This window comes from Dermacentor silvarum, chromosome 4, assembly GCF_013339745.2.
Source record: "Dermacentor silvarum isolate Dsil-2018 chromosome 4, BIME_Dsil_1.4, whole genome shotgun sequence".
Lineage (NCBI taxonomy): Eukaryota > Metazoa > Arthropoda > Arachnida > Ixodida > Ixodidae > Dermacentor > Dermacentor silvarum.
The window spans coordinates 149129487-149153753 of NC_051157.2; the positions used below are offsets into that span (position 1 = coordinate 149129487).

General features: G+C 44.9%; 1 protein-coding gene across 1 annotated transcript in view; it reads right to left on the reverse strand.

Moving 5' to 3' along the window:
• Positions 1-331: 331 nt before the first annotated feature.
• Positions 332-24267, reverse strand: part of LOC119450738 (DNA polymerase delta catalytic subunit-like) — a 64562-nt gene continuing 40626 nt past the window's right edge. Inside the window, exons 13-20 of the mRNA XM_037714254.2 lie at positions 19577-19810; positions 15481-15653; positions 13306-13458; positions 9948-10183; positions 8591-8704; positions 5270-5325; positions 4433-4530; positions 332-1564 (exon numbers count right to left, since the gene is read on the reverse strand). Coding sequence (XP_037570182.1) covers positions 1468-1564; positions 4433-4530; positions 5270-5325; positions 8591-8704; positions 9948-10183; positions 13306-13458; positions 15481-15653; positions 19577-19810 — 1161 coding nt within the window. The 3' untranslated portion in view covers positions 332-1467. The remainder of the gene's footprint in view (positions 1565-4432; positions 4531-5269; positions 5326-8590; positions 8705-9947; positions 10184-13305; positions 13459-15480; positions 15654-19576; positions 19811-24267) is intronic.

The window sequence follows — 24267 nt, forward strand, 5'->3', positions numbered from 1 at the left end:
TAGCGCTTCAGCATTTAAATTTTTTACACAAGTTTTCCAATTATAGCTAGACAGTCTGCTCAAGAAACAAAAAAAAAAAAATTATGAGGTTTTACATGCCAAAACCACAATCTGATTATGAGGCACGCCGTAGTGGGGGACTCCAGAAATTTGGACCACCTGGGGTTCTTTAACGTGCACCTAAATCTAATACATGGGTGTTTTCGCATTTCGCCCCCATCGAAATGCGGCCGCCATGGCCGGCATTCGATCCCGCGACCTCGTGCTCAGCAGCCCAACACCATAGCCACTGAGCAACCATGGTGGGTGCTCCAGAAATAGGTACCACAAACAGAATAAGTACAATTTAATTCTCGAGTAAAAAGTTTTATTTCAAACGAGCATAACACATTTCTGGTAATTACTATACAAATGCAACACCATGTTTCCTGACCAGCAAATGCCACAAAAGCAAGGCATAGATTTCAAAACAACGCCTACCTGCCACAGATAGCAAGAAATAAAAACGGCTTGAAGATTTGAGGCCCTGTATACAAGGTACCCGTATGAGCCACAAAATGTCAAGCTTATTTTTCATCCTTGCTTTCTGCAGCTACGTATATTTTATTTCAGGCATGTTTATTTCCTCGCCAGATGGCTTTCCTTTGCACCCTAGAAAGCACTTAGCCTCAGGGCACATGTGTTAGCGGCAGGATGCCCACAAACTATTGTACAGTGCCATAGATGATTATCTTAACACAACACTACGAGTTTTCTAAAACAGTTTCATTAACACGCATACATAATCAACACGGTTACTATCTTATGGTAAAACGTCCTACTTGCAAAAGAACTAAAAGCTACTTACAAGGAACCAATGAGCTACTGATGTCACACACACTGCTACTTGGGAATTACAGCACAGTTTACAGAGTTCCTTTTTTTTACATTAGCACAGGCAGTGGCTCACATCTTCTTTTTGTCTCAGAGGCACTTCAGATCGCAAGCCCAGCAAAAAAAAAAAACCTTGCCAGGCGTTTTCCTAAAATATAAAACAACTAATGTTTGCAGTTGCTAGACAACAATAAATATTGAAGGTGGCGCACTGGAAAATTGAAACCACCATGTTTGTGTGGCAGCACTCAAGGGCTTGCATCTAAAAGCACAAAACAGAAGGGAAATGCAGGACTGCAGGAGTTTCAGAATGCAGTCTCACAGAAGTGCACAACAGTTTACTTGTTTGAAGATGGAGAGATCATAGACGACAGTTCGTGTGGCATAGCAGGCACTAGATGTCACAAGACAGCCAGTCCAGAGTTGAAGCAGTTAAGACATGCCACAGCATTGCTGGGAGCAACACCACTCACATGATCATGGTGATGCTTGGCTGAAGTTAAAATGGAACACAGGGACACACGTATATGTACATATGGAGACAGCTGGAGAGTAACGCCACTGACTACTAGAAGCTGCCTTGCCTTGTTGCCTTCACCATTCCGATGGCCCAAAGCGATGGACCACCTTCTCTTGATCCGAAAGATCCTTCTGTACTTTCTTTCGCATGTAGAAGATGGGGCAGTCGCGGCTGTAAGCAAAACACGCAGTGGTCATTAGTAATCACAGTGCTCCATCACCGCTTCATCACTGCTTCACTGACAACTGGTTTAATATAGTTATGCCTGAAAAATCCAGTGTACAGATGCACTCTCTACTGAATAGCGTCAAGCATCACACACCCCCTAATGTGAATTGTTGCACATTGCAGATCTACAGTAAAACCTCACTAATATGGAAAATCATAGAATTCAGATTCATTCTGTGGCCCCGGCACACATATTAATTATTTAAGGCATCAAAATCTCATCAATTCAGACATGTTTGGTCGCACTGATTAATCACAAGCCTTGGAGTACAGCGAGCATCATCATCATCAGCTTATATTTATGTCCACTGCAGGACGAAGGCCTCTCCCTGCGATCTCCAATTACCCCTGTCTTGTGCTGGCTGATTCCAACTTGCGCCTGCAAATTTCCTAACTTCATCACCCCACCTAGTTTTCTGCCGTCCGCGACTGCGCTTCCCTTCTCTTGGTATCCAATCTGCAACCCTGATGGTCCACCAGTTATCCATCCTACGTATTACATGGCCTGCCCAGCTCCATCTTTCTCTTAATGTCAATTAGAATATTGGCTATCCCTGTTTGCTCTCTGATCCACATCGCTCTCTTCCTGTCTCTTAACGGTAGGCCTAACATTTTTCGTTCCATCGCTCTTTGTGCGGTCCTTAACTTGTTCTCGAGCTTCTTTGTTAACCTCCAAGTTTCTGCCCCATATATTAGCACCGGTAGAATGCAATGATTGTACACTTTTCTTTTCAACAACAGTGGTAATCTCCCAGTCAGGATTTGGTAATGCCTGCCGTAAGCACTCCAGCCCTATTTTATTCTTATATGAATTTCTTTCTCATGATCAGAGTCCCCTGTGAGTAATTGACCTAGATAAACGTACTCCTTTACAGACTCTAGAGGCTGACTGCGATCCTGAATTCTTGTTCCCTTGCCAGGCTATTGAACATTATCTTTGTCTTCTGCATATTAATCTTCAACCCCACTCTTACACTTTCTCGGTTAAGGTCCTTAATCATTTGCTGTAATTCGTCCCCATTGTTGCTGAATAGGACAATGTCATCTGCAAATCGAAGGTTGCCGAGATATTCGCCGTTGATCCTCACTCCTAAGCCTTCCCAGTCTAAGAGCTTGAATATTTCTTCTAAGCACGCAGTGAATAGCATCAGAGAGATTGTGTCTCCTTGCTTTACCTCTTTCTTGATAGGTGACTTTCTACTTTTCTTGTGGAAAACCATATGCAGTGAGCATGGAGCGGCGCAAATGTGCAACCCAAAAGAGCAACAAGAGCGGCGCTAGCGGAGGGCAGAGTCCTGTGCTAGCGAAGGGCGAAGTCCACATTGTTATAGTGATCAGCGGAAACTGTATAGGGATAAGAGGAACACCATAACACTTCGTACCTATTTGTGCCTTTACAGCCTTTATTCTTGCGTTCAACACCAGGTTGGCCACGTGCCTTTGTCTAAATTGTTTGCGCTTAGTTTTCCAGTCAACATATGCCTTCAGAGCTGTGCGGTTACCATCCATAACTGCGTTGAAAGCGACATTTTTGTCCGCAGTGGTTGTGACAAGCATTAGCTTTATTTTGGCTCAGTGCTCTGCACCCGCAATGTCACAAACACTGCGGAAGATGTTGAGGATGAAGAGCAATCCTACCACAGCCCGCGCACTGGCATCAAACCCATCAACTACATCGTAATGGATGGACTATTAGCTGCTGACCAGCTCACCGGCAAAAAAAATTAACGGAATGTGTGCGCAGAAGTGAAAAGCATGTCTCCAAAAAAAGCCGCAGGTTTTGTGTTGCGGCTGCACTGTGAAGGAAGTTGCGAGGCCTTTACCGCTGCGAGCACTAATCAGTCCCGAGACGAGAATTGCTGTTTCCACAATGCTCTTGTGGAAAATAGAAACAGGATTCGCTGACTCATTCAGAAAATAAAAGCCCGCTAATGTAGTGAGCATTTTATTAACAGCGAAGCTGTTTAAGCCAGCTGTAATTTGTGGTTTTTATCAAGAAACTATCATCATCAGCAATGAAGAAAGAAATAAAAGAAAGTAAACTTTCTTGCCGAGGCGGGATTTGAACCAGCATACCCATGGTCCCAAGGCGAGTATCGTAACCACTAGGCTATACAGCCATGCTTGCAGAACATACATTTATGCGAACCATACGATTGCGTTCGAGCATCATTGTCTTCGGCCACAGCTGGTGCCGTTGCACGCGCTCGTGCCAATGCTCTTCGAGGTGAAGAAGAGGTTTTGCGCACTATGCTCAGGACAGAGATAAAGAAAATTAGAGTGAGTGAGAGAGAGAGAGAGAGAGAGAGAGATGCATTCACGGAGCGGGTCTGCTGGAATGCGTTGTCAGCATTGCAACGCGGTATAACGCGGTGTCGGCATTTCGGCCAGCTTCACTGTGTCTTGAGCTTTGCGTGGCCTAGAGCAAGCTTTCGCCTTCTTTTTTCTCTTGATACCCTCGATGATTCAACGTTTCGTTAAATCTGATATTCTTTTAGTTCTGTGAAATCCGAATTAACGAGGATTTACTGTATTCGCAAATGTGAATATATAATAAATTCATAACATGAGGTGCCAGTATATTATTCCATTTCAATTTGCAATCCAAACATTTGCACACGTGTTGATTCGCACCCCCATCAACAGCGGCTGCCACAGCTGGGAATCTCACGTGCAACCACGTGCTCAACATTTCATAACCTCACGATATCTTCAAGTTGATCATGTTTCCTTTTCTTAAAACAATATACTGCACTACGGAAAAAAAAAAAAACAAGAACTGGTAAAGTCCTTATCACACCACCCACCCACCTGGTACAGAGCACCTCCTCATGAAGGCTCCCCGAGCAGCGCTGGCACTGGGTCCACAGCTGTGAGAACTTGGACTCAAGGCTGCTCAGGTGGTTCACCTGCACCACACAAACACGGTTCACGCACCACCACCCACTCACAAGCGACAGCTTTGAGCACAAGCACAACTTCTTTGCCCACTCTACTCAGCGTACCAAAAAAAATTTTTTTTCCCTTTGCCACTGCCCTTAGGTCAGGCCTATAGTCGGGTACAACATAAGACAGCAGAGGCCCCGCCCAGATGACCAAAGCGCGGCAACCGATTGCCTCCGCGACTAAAGAAATAGTCCCGCTGACGCGACTCAGTCCAGCTTGAAGCGCAGGCTGCCATGTTCTCCATCGGCAGGGTCACCAGCCGTCTGGCTCACGACATCAGTCTAGAGTGCGCACCCATTGGTGGAGGCTTGTGCGCATCTGGTCTTGAGGGGCAAATGCCGCTGCCTTCTAATCTTCTACCCGACTATAGATACACGAAGCCTTAACAATTGTTCCTGTACATAAGAAGGACTGAGAAGAATAAGTGTAGGGCAGTTGAGATAACCAACACAACAAAGGCACTGATCAATAGCATGCAGATTGTACAAAAACAAAAAGAAAGAAAGAAAGATCTGTGACTTGGGCCAATACTGCAGATAGCCACTAGATAGGAGCTTCATGCAAAACCTACTAGTATGAATGAGAGTGGGAATCAACAAAACAAACACCCAAATGTTAATGTGCTAACTGGCCCACAAAGCTATGCTATTCACGCTTTGCCTTTACATATAAGATGCACAATGCATAAAAGACACTGCTCACCTCTACTAAGTAAATCTCAGCCTCCCTTGTCTTGCAGTGTTTGCACACAGCAGAATCTGAAAGAAAGAAAGAAGAAGTTATAGTCAATTCCACTGGCTGCTGTAGAAATTTAGCATATCAAGAAAGTGCTTTCAAAGAATGCAAGTGCCTACAAAGTTCAATGAACATGACTTAGATTACTTCAAGTCCTCCCTCAGGAACAGCTCAGTAATCTTACATCCACTAACATATGTAGGGATACGAAACGATCTACCCAATAAATGTTCTTCAACATGTCTATTTATCACAAACTAGAAATATTTTCTTAGGGAGGCACATGTGAGTACATTTGCAGCATTACTTTGGTACTATATAATAGAACAGTAGAATCCCCAGCCACTGTATTGACAGGTGTCCAAAATTCTTGCATATGGGGAATGACTGCAGCTGATGCAAATAAAGCTGGATCTGCAAATGAGCAGCAGTCCCTCATAGCCATGCAGCTCTAACAGTATTGCATGCGTCTTGTAGGAGGTCACAGGTCTCATTTAGTGTTTGCTCATAACACTAGCTTAATTTAAGGCTATGGATTAAAAAATGGATTTGCTTGTCTAAGAGATATAAAAGAGTCAGAAATTTAAAAGCAGGAATAGAAGCAACACCAGTCTCACTTTAATTCCAATTCTACCCAACTGTACATGCTTGCCAGGTGGAACCCACACATGAAAATTTTGGGTTCCACCACAGCAAAACCTTGTTGATACATTGCTGTTTCTTAAGTTTCGCAGTCTTTTATGCTCTGAAACTCCGGTCCTGTTTAGTTCCCATAGGGTCATGTGTGCCATGTGTATTACCTTCCTGTTATGTTTCCCTTCCTAGTTGTATCCAAAAACTGTCACGTCGCCACATTCGCAGATGCTGTCGTGACCTTTGGTATGTTGCACGCTTACTTTGATTTACGAAGGCGAGTCAAATGAAAGTCAGCCAATGCACCCTGTGCAATAATGGTTCAGTCCATTATCTGCGAGGCATGTGCGTAGCACACAGGCATCTCTCATTTACAAAAGTGACACGCAGGTGTGAGGATAAATGTTCGTTAATGCTCTCATACACTGGGTTGAACATAGTTGCGTGGCATAATGGATGCTCCAAAAGTTGAACAGCAGTGGTGTCGTGAGGTTTTTGACAGCTGAAGGTGTTTCCCAAAAAGAAATTAGTCGCCGTATGGCTGCCTTGTACGGTGAACATTGCATTTCATTTGCCACCGTGAAGCGTTGGAACATACGGTTCAAAGAAGGACGCGAAAGTTGCAAAGACAATCCAAGACTGGGCCAAAGCCACTGTGCAATCACCCCCAACACAATTGCAAAGGTTGATGAGTTTGTGATGCGCAAGGGCTGGGGCAAGCGAACCCAAGACCCGCGATGGGGAGCCACGGTTCTTGGAGGCCAAGTGCGGGATCAACAGTAGTTGACTGAGCGGAGAAGAGGTGGCGTGAAGTGCGGGGAAGACAGCAGCAGGAGTGAGTGAGTGTGTGTGTGCGGGTGGACGGGAGGCGAACGGGGCGATGCGGAGTGTCGTGTGGTGTGCATGGTTGGCGTGGGGAAATAAACGATACGTTCGGGACGAACGTGTGGTGTGTCGTTGATCGTGACAAGCTGATTAGACAAGAACGGAGGATAAGCATCGATGAACTGGCAAAGCGTGTGAACATCAGCCACAGTTTGGTTCACACCATTATTCATGACCATCTTGGTTATCAGCTCTTGTGTGCCTTGACTCCTCTGGTCCGGTATCACAATGAGGGTTACGACTTTTTGTCTGCAATTGTGACCGGGGACGAATCATGGTTCCACTACTGCGAGCCTGACAGTGGAAACATTCGAATTCATCACGCCCAAAGAAAGCAAAGGCTGTCATTTCCACCGGAAAGGTGCTGCTGACTTCTTTTTTAAGATCGTGACCTGGAGAGACTATCAATCGTTTCCGATATTGTGAAACGCTGGATTGGCTGCATGTCGCAATCAAGAACAGACGACGCGGAAAATTGACGAATGGGGTCATCTCGCTCCACGACCATGCCCGTCCCCACGTCGCTGATATGATTAGCACAAAACTGGCAAAGTTCAAGTAGGAAACGCTGCAACATCTGCCATAGAGCCCAGACCTGTCGCTTTGCAACTTCCACATTTTTGGGCAATTGAAAAAACAGCTCAAGAGAACCAGATTCGTGTCGGCCGATGAGGTGAAAGAGTCAGTTACAGACTTTTTGAAGCAGCAACCCAAGGAGTTTTATGAGACAGGAATCACGCATCTCGTTAGTTAGTGGGACAAATGTCTAAATGCTCAGCAACTAGCTATCAGCAACTTAGGTACCTGTGAATTGTGATGCATAGTATGCTCTACTCTTATTAAAGAGAACACCAAATTATCAAATTAGTATGCCAGCACTGATAATAACTCAGTTCGTATACAGTCGAACCCATTTATAACGATCTATCGGTTATAATGACCACATTTCAGTGCATTTACGATTTTCCGACCCTGCCTATTGAAACTCCTTCCAGATATAATGAACATTCTTTAAATCGCCACATTGTTGCAACGAATGCTTCGAACCTGGTCACGGTAAAAAGAGGGTGCACGCGTGACGAAACTGGGCGCACGGCAGCGCGCATCCTGCTCCAGTCAAACTGTGATGACGACACAGCCTTCGAGATGAGCGAGTGACCGATTGCTGTACGGATTTTAGAAGTTGCGAAGAAGGTCACTCGCTTTCAAGGTATGGTACAGCATAAACAGCATGACACGGGGCATGCACTAGCGTGTGCGCCGGTGCAATATCGGATGCCATGACGGCGGCGCTCTCGTTTTTGCGTAATTGTCTGTGTGACACCATGTACATTACGCCTATTTCAACGATTTGGAATGACCATCTATGTCCTTCCACCACAGGAACAATGGCCGCTCAAGCATTCCTGTCGTTGCTGTCGATATTCACGTGGCCCGAGTCACCGTGCTGCCGCCGCACGATGTTGCAAAGGACCGGCAGTTACTATGTCGTCACTAATCCGGCGAAGGCCAATTTTAGGATCAAAATAACGAAACCTTGGGCACATACAAATGCATGGGCACCGGCTGGGACCTTCAGCCAAGATTAAATTAACCGATAAATTGAATTAACCAGAGTCGAATTAACGGAAGTCTATCGTAGTCGTAGTCGCATTACGTTAATGCAAATGCAGAGCGCAAGACTTCAATCTGCTATGCAGCCCAGCTCTATTGCAGGAACATTTTCTGTTGCAGTCACAAGGAACAGTACTTTGCATGAACAGTACGCACTCTGATCTTCCAGCACGGCTCGGCAACCGATGCAGGTGCTCTTCTTCTTCGTGAAGGCTGCCAGGGCACCAACCTTGGAGTGCACCACGGTCTTGGTCCGTGTGTGGTCGCCATCTACAGTATGGGAGAGAAGAAAATGAGCAAAAGATTACTGTTGGACCTCGATATAATGAACATGAATATAACATATTATCAGATATAGAAAAGTGAATGCAAAATACTTCTTGCCAAAGCATGTGCGTAACAAATCTATGCTTATAATGAATATTAAGTATAACGAAGGTATCTTCACCTCAGATGCAACTACGTTGCAACGATGCTGGACTGTACCTCCATCACTGAAAATGTAATTATGTAGTTTCCTTATGTACAGGCCATGACAGAAAAATAAACCAAAAAATTTTTGGCTTAACTGCATGTCACTCCCTTTTTAAAGAAAAAGCTGTGGATGTGCAATGTTCATTTCTGGTGTATTTTGCAACAGAAGTCCACTTACTGGCGACAAACTATTAGCATAGCTCTATTGTTTAGTGACCCCCTTGCATTTTATTTTTAGACTACTTTACTTCGGGAGTTCTGAAAACAATACCTGCACTGTAAATTTCAGAACTTTCTCTGCTGGCTGCAATGTAAGCCCTCAGAAACTTAGTGAATATACCAAAGGATGCACTGAGGGGCAGAATGGTGGGATTTTCTGGCTTGTGTCTAAAGCAAAAGAACAAGTTTGATTTTTGTCTGCTTATCTCATTAGCAGGTAAGGGCAGTTTCACGAGCATCAGCCCTCCCAAGGTCATCCTCACTCTCACCTGCCCTCACAAAACAAGGCAACACTGCGAGGGTGCGGGAGAGTGGATGTTTAGCTGATGAACTGAATGACTGGTTGGAGACTATTAATGTAATCGCCGAGGGTTCCAGTTTACATTTGACCAGTTGCGGTTCTTCAATGTGCAGCCAAATCTAAGTATACAAAATCAATAACAAATTGCGGGATTTAACGTCTCAAAGCATTGCATGAGCTACGAGAAATGCCTTAATGAGGGACTCCGGATTTGTTTCCACCGACCCGGCGTTTTAGAATGTGCACCTAAATCTAAATGCATGAGTGGTTTTGCATTTCACACCGATTGGAATGCAGCAACTGCAGCCTGGAATTGGACCCGCGAACTCGTGCTCACCAGCCCAATGCCACAGCCACACTTGAGCAACCCTGGCAGGTCTAAGCATACAAGGGTTCTTGCATTCCAGCAGCTTCAGAAGGCTGCAGCGACTATAGCCAAGGAATCTGCCGTTACAACGTCTATGCATGGTGGAACGCATCAAGAATGCAAGAACGATCCTGATTGGCAGGCGCACTCACGCAATAGCACGGACTCTGCCTTGGCTTCGCCAAGGATGGGCTCGAAGATGCGCATTAGGGGTTTGCTCAGCTGGTTCTCCAGGTAGTACTGCGTGTCGATGGGCACGCTGTGCTCCAGCACAAACATGGGGTCCTCCGACTTGAGGTAGGCAGCCGTGCCCTTGGATGCCGCCACAATGACGTACGGCACACGGTCGCCCAGGTTCGGAGCGCTGCCGGCGTCTCGCTTGCGCATCCTGCGTAGAGATGCAGAATTTGGAGAAATTTCAGACAAGTGGAAAAAATAGCAAAGTTAATGGGCAAAAAAAGTTCTGCAAGATTTGAAAACATTAGAAAAATATAGTTTAAAGTACTACATCAATAAAATTAAAAATTTGTCAGAATTGTGTTGCTTTTACTTATGCGATGCCTCCCCCACATCAGTGCCCCATAAATGACCTGTAAGGGATCTTCAAAGAAATAAATAAATACATTAAATTGAATAAAATACCGCAGCCAAGTGTACATGCAAGGGCAGTCTCCACTGGTTGTGGCATCCTGTGTTGACATTCTATGATGATTAAGCATTTAGTTTATTCAGAGATGGTTAACGCTTTACAGAAATTCTCATTTGCCAACTCTGAAAGCTGCTTTTTTTTGGTCTTTCACAGAGAATAGGCTGGCACGCTGCCTGCACATTTGCTGTACCTTACTTTATCGTAGAAATTCATGCACGTGTAGTGTGGGGTTGCTACATGGTCCATTTCATGTTGTGGATTTTCCACTGACAAAAGCAAATGTGTAACTATGTAACAATGCTCGGATCTCTCGTGACATTCGTCTTCCCCACATGGCTAGTGTCTCCTAGTGTTTCACACAACACACATGCGACAGCGAGAGTCAGTGTTGTAGTTACGCAGTTACAAGAGATGGTGCAAGTGTTCCGATGCTAGCGGCGCATGAGAGCGTGAACAACTCAGGCATGAGAAGAACCTGCTTTGGGACGTCAGCGCATACAGAATGACCACACACTCATTGGTGTACCTTGCGGGACTGTTCTGCAAACGGCTTCTAATTCGGCTTCAAAACATAGCATCCACATGGGTGAACATGATCACGCATACATTCTTCCATTCAGAGAACCGCACTCACCAATGATTGAGGTGTCCGTGTCAAGCGTGGCGAACATTATTGGCTCGGTATCCTTGCATGGCAAGCCGAACTTCCTCAATTTCCTCAGCGTCTGCCATTAAGGAATTATTCATTCATTGTATATCTGCTGGCTGGCATTGTTGTATAGAAGGTGCAATGAATTCCTTTTTGTTGCGCCGTGTGTACTGTGTCCTTTTCACTAAGATTCAGACACCACAATGTATGGGCCCATTTAGACACAGTAAATTGAGAAAAGGGGCAGCCGTCAGTATATTCTGTTTTGCCTAGCGCTTCCATTGTGCACTGTAACATGTGGAAAGTGTCCATTTCTTTTTCAGTCTCAGGAGTAGGAGGACATGTCAAAGTATCGCCTTATGGTACATTCTACTTGTTCCAACTCGGTTTGCAGCAATGCGGAGCTTTCTGGAGGTTGGAACCACAAAGAGCCCAACCCAGCCAAACATTCAGCTGCTTCCAGAGCAATCAGACGAGCCACGTGATTGGGATCTTTTGTTGGATCTCGGTCACACTCCTAGCTTGAAGGTGAGAGTGCCCTCAAGTGCTCTGAGCTGAAGTGTGGCATTCTGAATGAACCAGCTGAATGTAAACCGCACAGCGAGAGCACTTAGAGTGCTTGAAAGCGACCAATCGAACGTGCCATTAAAAAGTCTGCTTTATGTGTGTAGCGGTTCATCAGTCATGTGGCCAGAGAGTCTGCCCTAGGATATGACGGCGTGAGGGCTCCCAAAGTTTAGTCACAGCAAGCAAGGAAATTCTATGGAGTCTTTCCTTGATAAAACAAAACTGGAAAGCCAAGCAAAGTTTCATAAGGAACTCACAGGAGTAATCTATGTCAGAGGTATGCCACTGTCAATTACAAGCACCCACTACTGGTGTGATTCTTTTTCTAGTTTCTCTGGCCTGCTTTTGTGCACTTGCAGTTAAAAGCTAAAATAACTCTTGGCCTGCTCATAGAATGGCACGTTTGCTTTGAAGCCAAGGAATGAAGTACATAGCGTAGCTATAAAGAATGCCACATGGATTTACCAACCTCTCAGTTCACACGTTTTCGTGCTCCATGAAATCAAGCACTAATTTCCACCTACAAGTCCACTCATCCGTGGAGCTGTTAAAGAAGCTTAGAAAAAGGAACTCTGGAGATACTGCACACCATATGGCATCAAAAATGCCACACATACCAAATAAAATATATTCTCTATTTCTCTCTTTTTCAGTGTACCTTATTACGTTATGTACAGTCCGACTGTCTTTGTTCTTCTGCTTCTTATGCCAAAAAAAAGAGAAAGCTTTTTTTCTTTTTCAAACTCCTTGTTTCTGTCGTGAGCTTTCACAGTTCTAACTTGCCACTGCTACATGGCCACCAAACAGTGAAATACAGTGAAACCCCAATAATTAGAAATCTCTTAACTCGAATTGATGAATAATTCGAACTGCTCTGTTGGTCCCGGCAAAGTCCTATGTATCTGAAGAGAGAAACACTCCCATGAATTCGAACTCCAAGAACCACACAATGGATATTTTGAACAAAATTTTTTACTTCCATGAATCGTTTTCCGAACAAACCCAAGCCAAAAGTGAAGATTACTGCATCACTAGCTACTGTAATGTCGTCTGCCATAAAAATGAAGAAGACGCATAGGAAGCCGAGACCGCACCGGATTAAGCAGAGCGGCATGCGCCCTCCTTTCCCATCCGGCTGAAAAAGAGCATGAAGGACAGTTACCGCGCTGCACTTTACGCGACCTTTAACCTCCCATAAACCAAGAATCTCTCTCGAATCCCCAGTGCACGCTTGATCACATTACTGCGTACTCACCTAACCCCCGCCCCCCCACTTCCATAGCACTTTAACTTAACACGGAATCCAGGGTTCTTCCATCACATGTCGTCACGCACTGACGAAGGAAAGATAAGACTTTTTCAATGCCAGCCTAGTGCCGGTTCTGGTTTTACGTGCCGTACCGCGCAATTGATTGGGCACTATACTTAAAGGGGCTCTCCTTAATTCGAACTCAAAGTTTATTGGAAACCGGAACTCCAGTTTATTCGAATAAATTTACAGGCCCCTTGAAGTTCGAATTAACAAGGTTTTACTGTCTATTCTTAAAAGTCATCTCGTCGTGCCAAGTCCAGGAATTTCACTGGAACATTGCTTTAACATTGAGCAATGACTTCACACCACTCAACAAGCAGTCGGCAAACTCACCGGTGCGCCAATTCCACGTGAGCCTGCTTGGCGGCATACTCGCCGTCGTTCTTGGTGAGCTCCTTGGTGATGACTAGCTGTGAGATGTCTACTCGGTTGCAGAGCAGGTCGGCTATTGTTTGCTTCGCAAATTCCACTGCACCATCGGGGTCCCTGTGCAAAGGAAATAGGCTATGCTATCACAGAACCAACCAAACAAAAAAAAAAAATGAAGAAGAAGAAAGAAACGAATGTTACTGTATTTACTCGATTCTTACTGTAGTATTTACTCGATTCTGAGGTAATTATTTTTTGCACAAAAATGAGACCAAATATTAGCTGCTCTTTACAACTGGATACAATTCAGTTCACAGCCTCGACAACAGCTTAAGCTCTGAGCCAGTGCCATCACCATTTTCATCAAAAGATGGTCACACAGCAAGTTTCTGTGTAGGTTGACCATGAAACACCACTTTCATTACGAGAGCTCATTAAAAAAAAGTCATTTTACAGCTTAGATCACTTATAACGTAACCATTTATAGTGTAGAAATGGCTACAATGCGGCCTTTTCTGACTCCTGTTTACCCTCCCTTAGAATTCCATGTATACGAATACCACTTACAGTGCAGCCGCGCGAGACAAAATACCGGTTATAATGCAGCTGTCGCAGGGAAATCTCTCTGACAAGAGCATGCTTCTCAATGATGTTCGCCCACTGATGGAAGAGGAAAGCAACGACGGCAAGGTGGAGGATAAGCATGAGAGGCAGAGCTAGCGAACAAACAAGGAAAAAAAAAAAAAAAATGTGGCGTGCGGTGGTTACCTAGGTGACTGAGAAGCCTTTTGCTCGGCTGCTCAGCAGCAGTGTGCTTTGCACAGAATGCGGCTTCAGTTTCTGTGCACCCGTCGCGATGCGCATTGTGAAGTGCAGATCTCGCGCGTGCAACACTGACAATTTAAGCAGTGTTCTGCAAATTTAGTTTGGAGCTATTAAGCTTTATGCGCACTTATGAGCATTCACCGTTCGTAGTAGTGTGTGCACATACAAACTTGGTAGGCATTCGTAGTAGATGCCGCAGCTGATTGCCCGAGGAACCAAACTCCACTTCATACACGTTGCTGTCAGTTCAGCCCGTGCGTGTTATCTATGCATAGTCTCTATGTAATCGTCTACGGGTACGAACATATCAAGCTTCCCACGACTGCATGCCCCTGGACAACCCCGCCAGCTAGGCCTAACCAGCGAGCCTCAGCGGCGACCAAAGTTGTGGTCTGGTGCCGAGTCAACGAAATGCATTGCAATGGCTGTACGGCACATGGAAAGCGGAGAAACCACTTTGATAACGAAAGTGAAGGCACGGGCAACACTCAAATGGTGGCAAATTGGTCCGCTGTCTCCATGGTTTTGTGGTTTTGACACTGTGCATAAGCCGATCAGTCTGAGAAATCGGATGAAACACTGTACTGCGCTTGAAATTTCAGCTGCCATCGTATTTTATATTTTTAATTAGTATTACTTTGTCTGCTTCATGCGAAGACCGTGGGCACTTGGACATTACCGTTTCCACGTTTGTAAAATTAAACGGATGCAGAACTCCTGGTCTCACGCTTCGATTCTCGGGTATGCGGGACCTACCTGGTCTACGTTTTTCATATGTGCAGGCCTTGAATATCATCGTTTTGGTTATCGTATGGTATCGGTTATAGTGCGGATATTTGCGACTCCGACAACTTGCATCATAAGCGGTCTACATACACTGTACGTTGTAAGCTGGTGGCAAGAGATCCGCAATACATATTTTTGGTGTTTTGAATACTTGGGTGTATAGCAGGACACAACAAATCCATTTGGAGTGAATTCATAGCTTATTTTGGCAGTCTGACAAGACAAGACTTTCTTGTCCTTTTTTTTTGTTGCACTGCCAAAATAAGCTACAAGTACATTTAGCCACTGTAGAGTTCTATATGCTATCAGTTCTGAATGCATAAATGTTTCTTCTTTTATAACGAACATCCCACTGCACTGAATGTTGAGTGAAGCAAGGACAGAATTACAGAACGAGACACATGTATGTACAAGAGCACTGAGCTCAAATATACATTTAAGGCTCTTATGCCCTTTCATGGAGTACACATTTTTCCCTTAATCTTTCTAATAAGTTCTTTTGAAACAGCAGGTGTTCAATGCCCTCACCGATTGATGAGGATGCGCTCGAGACAGGTGTTGATGAGGTTCGCCACCAAGGGGCAGTTGTCTCGGCGCACCGTCTCAATGCCCTTGCAATCCATCTTGTCGTACGTCTCTGGCCGCGTGTACAGCAGGCCCGCATAGCGCTTCTTGTTGATCAGCAGGTATGGGTAGTACACCTGAGGCCAGCAAAAAAAAAAAAAAAAAAGCAGGAAGGACAAGAGGGGCAACATTTTCATCACTCTATTGGAACAGGCATCCGCCCAGCTTGTGAAAGAGTCAACACCAAAACTAAATGTGAGTGTGAGGGAGCGACAAGTGCATGACAAGGTTGTAGCAAGTGATGTTCTCATATGTATGATGTTACCGCAGACAATTTTGCAGACAAGAAGCAAGAATTACTTCATAAAGTTACTGCAGATGAGTACTACATGCATACTCTTGCTACGTCTTACGTGAATGCATACTGTTGCAAGCATTAAGTCTGCAGCAACCCTGCTCTTATGGCACAGAGGTGCAGCTTGGAATCGGGACGTGCTCTGCATTGGCAGAAGAGGCAAGTGTGAGTTGTATCCTCAATGTGTGGCAACATGTGAAGCCCATGAAAGATCTACTGCAACAGCAGTTAAAAGCTTAAAATTGGGTTTGGTGTGTGTGTGTGTCTGTCCATTCGTTCCTGTCTCCATTTACGTTGCACCATCGACGCCATCTCCTCATCCTCAGTTTCAGCCTTGCTATATGCTCCAGAAAAACGAAACTTCACCTACCACTGCCAACACATTGCCTTTAACAGCTTGAAAATGGAGAGTTTTGAACAAGCAGTGTTTTCTTTTTTATTTATGTATTTATTTTTCGCGACACTAAAGATAAACTACAAGAAACTGCACTAAACTTAGCAGTAAAAAACAAAACAAAAGAAAAAAAGAAACAAAAAACACAACTCAAAATATTTTTAAACACTTCTTAACATTTAAGGGTTTTCAATGCTTCAAAAATGGAGGACGAGGAGTGTCGCTTATCACATGCGGCATAGCCTGAAGCCCGTCACAACGCAAAGGGCTGACAACCAGCAATGACGGATATGAATCGGCGTGCCATCCACTCGCAAGCCATTCATCTCACCTTGCCCTGCTAGCCAGCCCAAACAGCTCATCATTCATGCTTCAGCTCAGTGTCATGAAGGAATTTCAGGAGGAGCCGAAACACCTCCCTTCAAAATGTCCGACGTCTTCGCGGAGACAAGATGCCACACTTGCCTGCAGGGCTATTCTACACTTGAGCCAATCCATTATTACCACTTCACGTTCTGTAACAAATTCAGGACACACTAACAAAATCAATATGTCTGTTTGGATAGTCAAGGGCTTTCAAGGACCAGTATGAATCCTTGGACAAGAAATACAGTCAAACCTCAACATAATGAAGTTGTACTTGCAGTGAAAAACTTTTGTTATATCGCGAATTTCGTCAATTTGAGGTTATAAAGTTTCAGCAGGAAAAAGAACTTTATAAATTCCCACAGCATTCCTGGTGGACAGTATCTACGAGGTGCTACCCAAAAGTTCCAGGAATTCAGTCGTAAAAAAAAATGTGTTCACCAAAACGCCTAATCAGCACAGTCTCCTTCAATGTAGACCCCTTGAGCATGTATACACTGATCGCAGCGTTCCTGCCGCGATTCCATGCATTCGTGGAACTCTCCAGGCGACAGTGTTTGAGGACCACCTGCGATTTTGACTGGATCTCTTCAACAGTGTGAAACAGACGTCCTTTCAGCCTAAACTTCAACTTTGGGAACAAGAAAAAGTCACAAGGGGCGAGATCAGGTGATTAGGATGGGTGCGAAAGTACTGTGATTTGTTAGGAAGTCAGGAACTGTTAAACAACGAGTGATGTGTGAGCGGGTGTGTTGTCGTGATGAAGAAGCCAGTTGTTGTTCTTCCACTTGTTCAGACGTTTGCGACGAATGCTCTCTCTTAAGCACTTCAAAACGTCACAGTAATGCTTGCTATACATGGTTTGTCCAGGAGGTACGAAACCTTTGTGAACAATTTAATGTAGATAAAAAAAAAGAAAGAATGAGCATGGACTTCACATTGCCACGAACTTGACGTGCCTTTGTCGACAGCGGGGAATTTGGCAACTTCCATTGCGACGACTGCTGTTTGGGTTCAGGATCGTAGCCATAAACCCATGTCTCATCCCCAGTTATTACACTGAAGAGGAATGTGGGATTGTCTCCGACTTGTTGCTTCAGTTCCGTACAGACAGAAACACAGTGCAGCTTCTGTTCAACACTGAGCACTCCTGGCACGAATTTTGCAGAAATGCGCCTCATGTTCAAAACATGCGACAAAATTCGCTGAACTGTGCCATACGATTGTCCTACAATGTCACAGACATCCTTTATAGTTAGTCACGACAGTCATGATGCGGCGTTAAACGTTGCCTTGCGTGCACCACTTGTGTAATTGTCTACGTAGCAGACAGAACACACAGCGAGATGTGTTTGCTTGAGGCGTAGTCGTGCGCCATTGTTCGTAGCCTGCGAGAAAGTTAGATCGCATCGTGGCTGAAGTGTTGATTTGCTGGACAGCCACTTGCATGTTATCGTCTTGACGCTGCAGTGCTTTAGTGCGGCTTTGCGTCTGCACGCCCTGCGTCTGCACGCCCTGCGTCAGTTGTCTGCATGTACAAACCTGCACGGTGTTTATTTTTGAGAAATAGCAGGAACGTGCAATATCATACCTTGAGTCTTTACAGTTTGTCTACAACTGTTACCATGTTTAGTAGTAGCGTTTCTTTTATTCAAGAGACCCCAAACGAAGCAAGCTTTCTGACAACGCCTTTCCCTTCTCCCACAATCATCCCATATATGTAAGCTGCCACGAGCGACGAGTGGCTATTATTCACCTGTTTCGTCAGTGCGTTGGCTTTACACATTCTCTGTCTACTCTTTCTACTATGCTATATCCTCTCTGAGCTGTTGCATGTGTGTACAAAAGTAAGCGCGCTGCAGCTTCTGCAATGCTTTAGCGTGGGGCTAACGCATAATTACAGCCGCCCAGAGGGCATTGTGTCGATGGCCAGAAAGTTCCAGAAGGCACTGTGACAATGACCAATGCCCATGAAGTTCTCACTGGAAAGGGCTCACAGGCACCTCTCCTGCGTCCCTACCATGTACATTATACACATTCTCAACCACCCCCAAAAGCAGCGTGCAAGACAGCTCCAGCAGCAGCAGTAGAAAATTCAAGGGAAGAGGCAAGAAGGTTCGCTTTAGAAAGGTGTATCCAACTTGAGCCAGAAAGAAAACGTCACAGTTTTACCAGAAAAGCTGAGCGTTGATGGCGATAGCAAAGAGAAAATTACACCTATGAAGCTTCGTAGTTTTGTCACTGTCAGCGCACTCAGGCAAACATCACCAGATCTGGCTCGATGACCATGAACTCACTGTCGCAACGCAAGCAACCGCTTTGCACCGTGTTGTGGAAACTTGAGATTACGTGACCGCCAAATGCAGATGCGCAGAAATACAATGCGAGACATTCCTGCCCCCCCCCGCACTTGCTTGCTCACGTTACCGCGCGTAGGCTCCCTACCCATCCCCATTACACGGAAGCAATTGTCAGCTCACATGCTTTTCCGACCGCTGCAAGCTGCCGCATGCCTCGAGGCCTCCACAAGTTGTTTGCCACACGACAAATGGTGCAGCAGTGTTTCCTGCCAACCGTGTCCCGGCATGTGCTTTGGCAGCTTTTTGCTGGTCAAATTTTTCATGCGGAAGGACGTTTGAAATAACTTTTGCCTTGGCCGTTATTTTTATGGTTCCTTGCTAGATTTACTAGCCATACAGGCTCCTACATGCTTGAAATGGCCGAAAACTTCATTAAATCGAAACCGTGTCGCGAAATTACTTCATTAAATCACAAAAAATACACAGTTTTCAATGGAACTAAGATCAGGAAATGAAAATAGTATGTTACGTCGCGAAATTTCGTCAAATTGAGGTTCGGTATATTGAGGTTTGACTGTATTTGTAAAATTTAAACAGCTTTAGGTAAGAAGCCACTGCCATTCATTCTACCAGCGAGCAACTCACCTTCTCGAACTCAAGGTTGATGGGGCGTACAAACTTGGCGGTGACGTAGTTCGCAGCCTCACGGCCAAGCTCCATGGCCTTCTCGAGTGTGTCGGTGCCGAAGCGGATCATGACCGAGTCAGTGTCGCCGTAGATGACCTTGGCGTCGTGCTCGTACCCGTTGGCCCGCGTGTACTTGGCCTCCACTTCCTGCTTGGTCTTCTCAATCATGGTGCGGCCGAACGCAGTGACACTCTGCAACCGAGACAGAGGCACAGAATGCTCAGTGCCGAACTCATGGTCAGTACAGCTAGCCTTTCTCCTAAAGGATAACTGTTACGAGTTTTCAATTTGGTTACATTGGTTATACACGAGTACTATACGTTATTGAAGCAATCCTGCCAAAGCTGCAGGGCTGTAATTGTCTAATTTTCTCGTTAGCAGCCTTGTGAAAATACATCTCAGCCACCTGTTGGCTAGTGCACGTGATGTGAATCTCGGAACACGACTTTCGAGATTTTCATTGCGCAGCGAGACAGACGCGATCTCGGATATCATTTGCAGGTGGCGTGCTGGTCTCAGTCTTCAAGGTTCTGCATTGTTTCTGGCAAGCAGTAATGGTGGCATTTGGAGTCAGAAACCTCTATCTCTGCTGGCTTCTTGTAAAGCATACCTTCATGCCTCAAATGTAAAAGCTTGCAGGATGGCTGCGCTATATCTACACTATCTGAAACTAGCCTTGTTATACAAGGTCCAAATTTTGCTGCAGTTGGCCTTTAAAAGCACCCAGTTTCGCGAGAATCATTTTTCCCAGTTTCAACAAGCCAAAATTTATTTTGCAGCAGGAATAGGAAACAAGAGGCATTGAAGGTGAAAATTATGCGCATGGAAGTAAAAAAAATTCTAGCACAACCTGAGAGATGATGATGATGATGTGTGACGTTTTATGGCGCAAGGGCCAGTTATGGCCAAAGAGCGCCATGCCAGTGTTTGTGAGTGTGCAGTGGAGCGATGAATTCTGAGAAGTAGATGAAGTGTGGCTGTAAAGGGGCCTAAAAATAATCGCTGTAAAATGCGTAAAATATACATGCACTAAAATCATGGCAATGACTAATGAGGTGTACTATGAAATGAAGAATGCACTGAGAAAGAATGACATGATATTTAAAATATTTAAGATGTAGTAGTTGGAAAGAAGCACTACTGCCTAAACAGAGCCCTTGAACCACAAGGGCCTGGAGGCATGTGCTTATACAAAACTACCATCACAGCAGCATCCTCTGGAGAGAGGATGCGCTATGAATTTATTGGGCTTATAACATGCAGTACCACGTCATTTAAGAAAGCGAGGACTGCTTTAGTGCTAAACAGCGGTTCCTCACCAAGAAACATACTGGGATGCAGAGGGACATGATAGCGGTAAGCTAAAGGGAAATGTTTTTTTCTATCTGCTTCGGCATCCCGACACTCCAGGAGAACGTGGAGGACGGTTAGCCTCTCACCACATCTACCACAGGTTGGTGGTTCATCCCCGGTCAACAAAAAACTATGGGTGCCAAATGTATAACCTATTCTGAGACGACAGAACAGGACATCAGTTCGCCGTGTTCTCGTTGCGGAGGGCCAGAAACCTAACTGTGGCTTAATCAAGTGAAGCTTATTATTTGTTTGTGCATCCCACAGACGTTGCCAATGGCTTCGCAATTTCTTACGGAAGAAATGTTTCAAATCTGTTGCAGAAACAGCAGCTGTAGGATTAGTAGTGTGCGATGTTATTGACGTAGCCATTCGGTCAGCTAGCACATTACCCTCAATGCTTCTATGGCCAGGCACCCAGCATATAATGATATGCTGGTTAGATACATACGCTCTACACAGTACGGAATAGAGCTCAATGAGTATAGGATTTTTCTGTTTACAGGGTGACTTTAAAGCGTTTACGACACTTAGAGAGTCTGTAAATATGATTGATTTTTGAAGTTTAGATTTCCTTATATGCCTCACAGCTGAAAATAATGCATAGGCCTCAGCCGTAAAGATACTTGCTTCCGGGTGGAGTACACCGGATTCCGAGAAGGATGGGCCGACGGCTGCATACGACACCCCGTCACGTGACTTAGAAGCGCCTGTATAAAACTCTGTGCATGTGTACTTGGACTGGAGTTCAAGGAAATGCATTTTGATATGTGCCTCTGGTGCGTGCTTAGTGACCTCTACGAACGATGTGTCGCACTCAATGATCTGCCACTGCCACGGCGGTAACAGTTTCGCTGGGGCCATAAGACAGTGTTCAAGCAACGGAACACCCATTTCCTCACTAAGATTCCGTACATGCAAAGAGAACGGTTTTCTCGATGCCGGTCGATTTTGGAAGAGTGTGGCAGTGGTCATGTCGTTTATGGTTGAATAAGAGGGATGTTCAATGTTCGCGTGTACTCTAAGAAAATATGTAAAACTATTATATGAACGCTGCAGAAGAAGTGACCATTGATTCGACTCTACGTAGAGGCTGTGGATCGGACTTGTTCGGAAAGCACCGGTCGCGAGGCGGATGCCCAGATGGTGAACGGGGTCTAGAATTTTTAATGCACTTGGCGTTGCTGAATTATAAATTATAGCTCCGTAATCAAGGCGTGAGCGGACAAGACTGTTGTACAAGTTCAGTAGGCATTTTCGGTCACTACCCCATGTTGCGCGCGACAAAATTTTTAAAAGGTTCATCGTCTTCAGACACCTTGCCTTCAAATATTTAAGATGGGGGATAAAGGTAAGCTTTGAGTCTAGAATTATTCCCAGGAATTTATGTTCACTGCTCACGGATAGTTCCTCTTGATTAATCGTGAGATTTGGCACTGGTGTCATGCCTCTTTTGTTTGAGAAAAGTATGCACGTACTTTTCTTTGCATTTATTTTAAATCCATTTACATCAGCCCATTTAGACAGTTTGTTTAATCCAAGCTGTACCTGTCGTTCGCAGATAGCAATGTTGCATGATTTGAAACCTATCTGTACATCATCGACATACACAGAATAAAACATGCTGCGTGGAATAACTGTATACAGGGAGTTCATTTTTACAATATTATTAAGAGTGTGCAACTAAGCACACCCCCTTGTGGCACGCCAGCCTCCTGGGTGAATGTTCTAGATAAAACATTGCCGACTCTTACGCGAAACGTCCGGTTAGACAAGTAGCTTTCGACTGTGTTTAACATATTTCCACGGACCCCCATCGCGGAAAGATCTCGCAGAATCCCGAAGCGCCATGTCGTGTCGTACGCTTTCTCTAGATCTAGAAAGACCGAAAGTAAAAACTGTTTGTGTATAAACGCATCTCTGATGTTTGCCTCGATGCGAACAAGGTGGTCTATTGTTGAGCTACCTTCTCAGAAGCCACACTGGAAGGGGTCTAGTATTTTGTCATTTTCTAGGAAACAGATTAGGCGCCGGTTTATCATTTTTTCATACAACTTGCACAGGCAGCTTGTTAGCGCTATTGGCCTGTAGCTGCTAGCTAAAGACGGGTCCTTGCCTTGTTTAAGAATCGGGATGACTATGGCTTCTTTCCACAAGGAAGGAATATATCCAGCCGCCCACATGGCATTAAAGAGAGAGAGGAGTGTTGTCAGTGTTTCGGGGTGTAAGTACCTAATCATTTCGTAGATGATACGGTCGCCACCTGGCGCTGAGTTGTTGCAACAAGCGAGAGATGCTTTAAGTTCGGCTAAGCTGAATGGTCGGTTGTAAGCCTCATTTGATGAACCTTTGCGATTAAGGGGCTGCCGCTCTTCGCGTTCTTTGAACTTCAGGAAAGATTGTGTATAGTGCGATTCACTCGATACATATTCGAAATGTTTGCCTAGACTATCCGCCTGGTCTTCCAGGCTATCACCTTGGCTATTTACTAAGGGTAGGGGATGTAACTCCCGACCTATTAATTTATTTACCCTATTCCAGACTTTCGTTTCATCAGTGTACGAATTTATGCTGGAGATGTACTTTTCCCAGCTCTCTCTTTTAGCACATCTGCGCGTTCTCCTGCCCTGCGATTTTGCTTGTTTAAAATTAATCAAGTTTTCGGCTGTTGGGGAGTTGCGAAACAATCCCCAGGCCTTGTTTTGCTTTTTATGTGCTTTTTGGCATTCCTCGTTCCACCAAGGCAGGCGACGCTTATTAGCTAGTCCATTAGTTTGTTGTATGCACCTTTCTGCAGCGTCAGTGATAAAACGTGTTATATACGCCACAGCATCGTCTATGTTAAGAGAGGCAATGTCATCCCGGCCTAAATATGTTATTTCTTTAAAAAGTTGCCAGTTAGCAGAGTTAACCTTCCATCGGGGAACATGTGGCGAGCAACCATCTTGTTTTGTTAAGCTTAGTATAATTGGAAAGTGGTCGCTCCCAAAGGGATTCTTCAGAACGGACCACTGCAGGTACGGAATTAGTGTACTCGACACGATACTCAAATCTATGGAGGAGTATGAATTATGCGCCACGCTGTAGTACGTTGGCTCTTTCTTATTAAGTAAACATGCTCCCGAGGAAAAAAGGAAGTTTTCAATTAGGCGACCTCTTCCATCACAACGCGAGTCTCCCCACAAGGTGTTATGTGCATTGAAATCTCCGAGAACTATGTATGGCTCCGGAAGTTCATTTATGTAGTTTTGAAATTCAGATTTATGTAGTTGATAATTGGGAGGGATGTATATAGA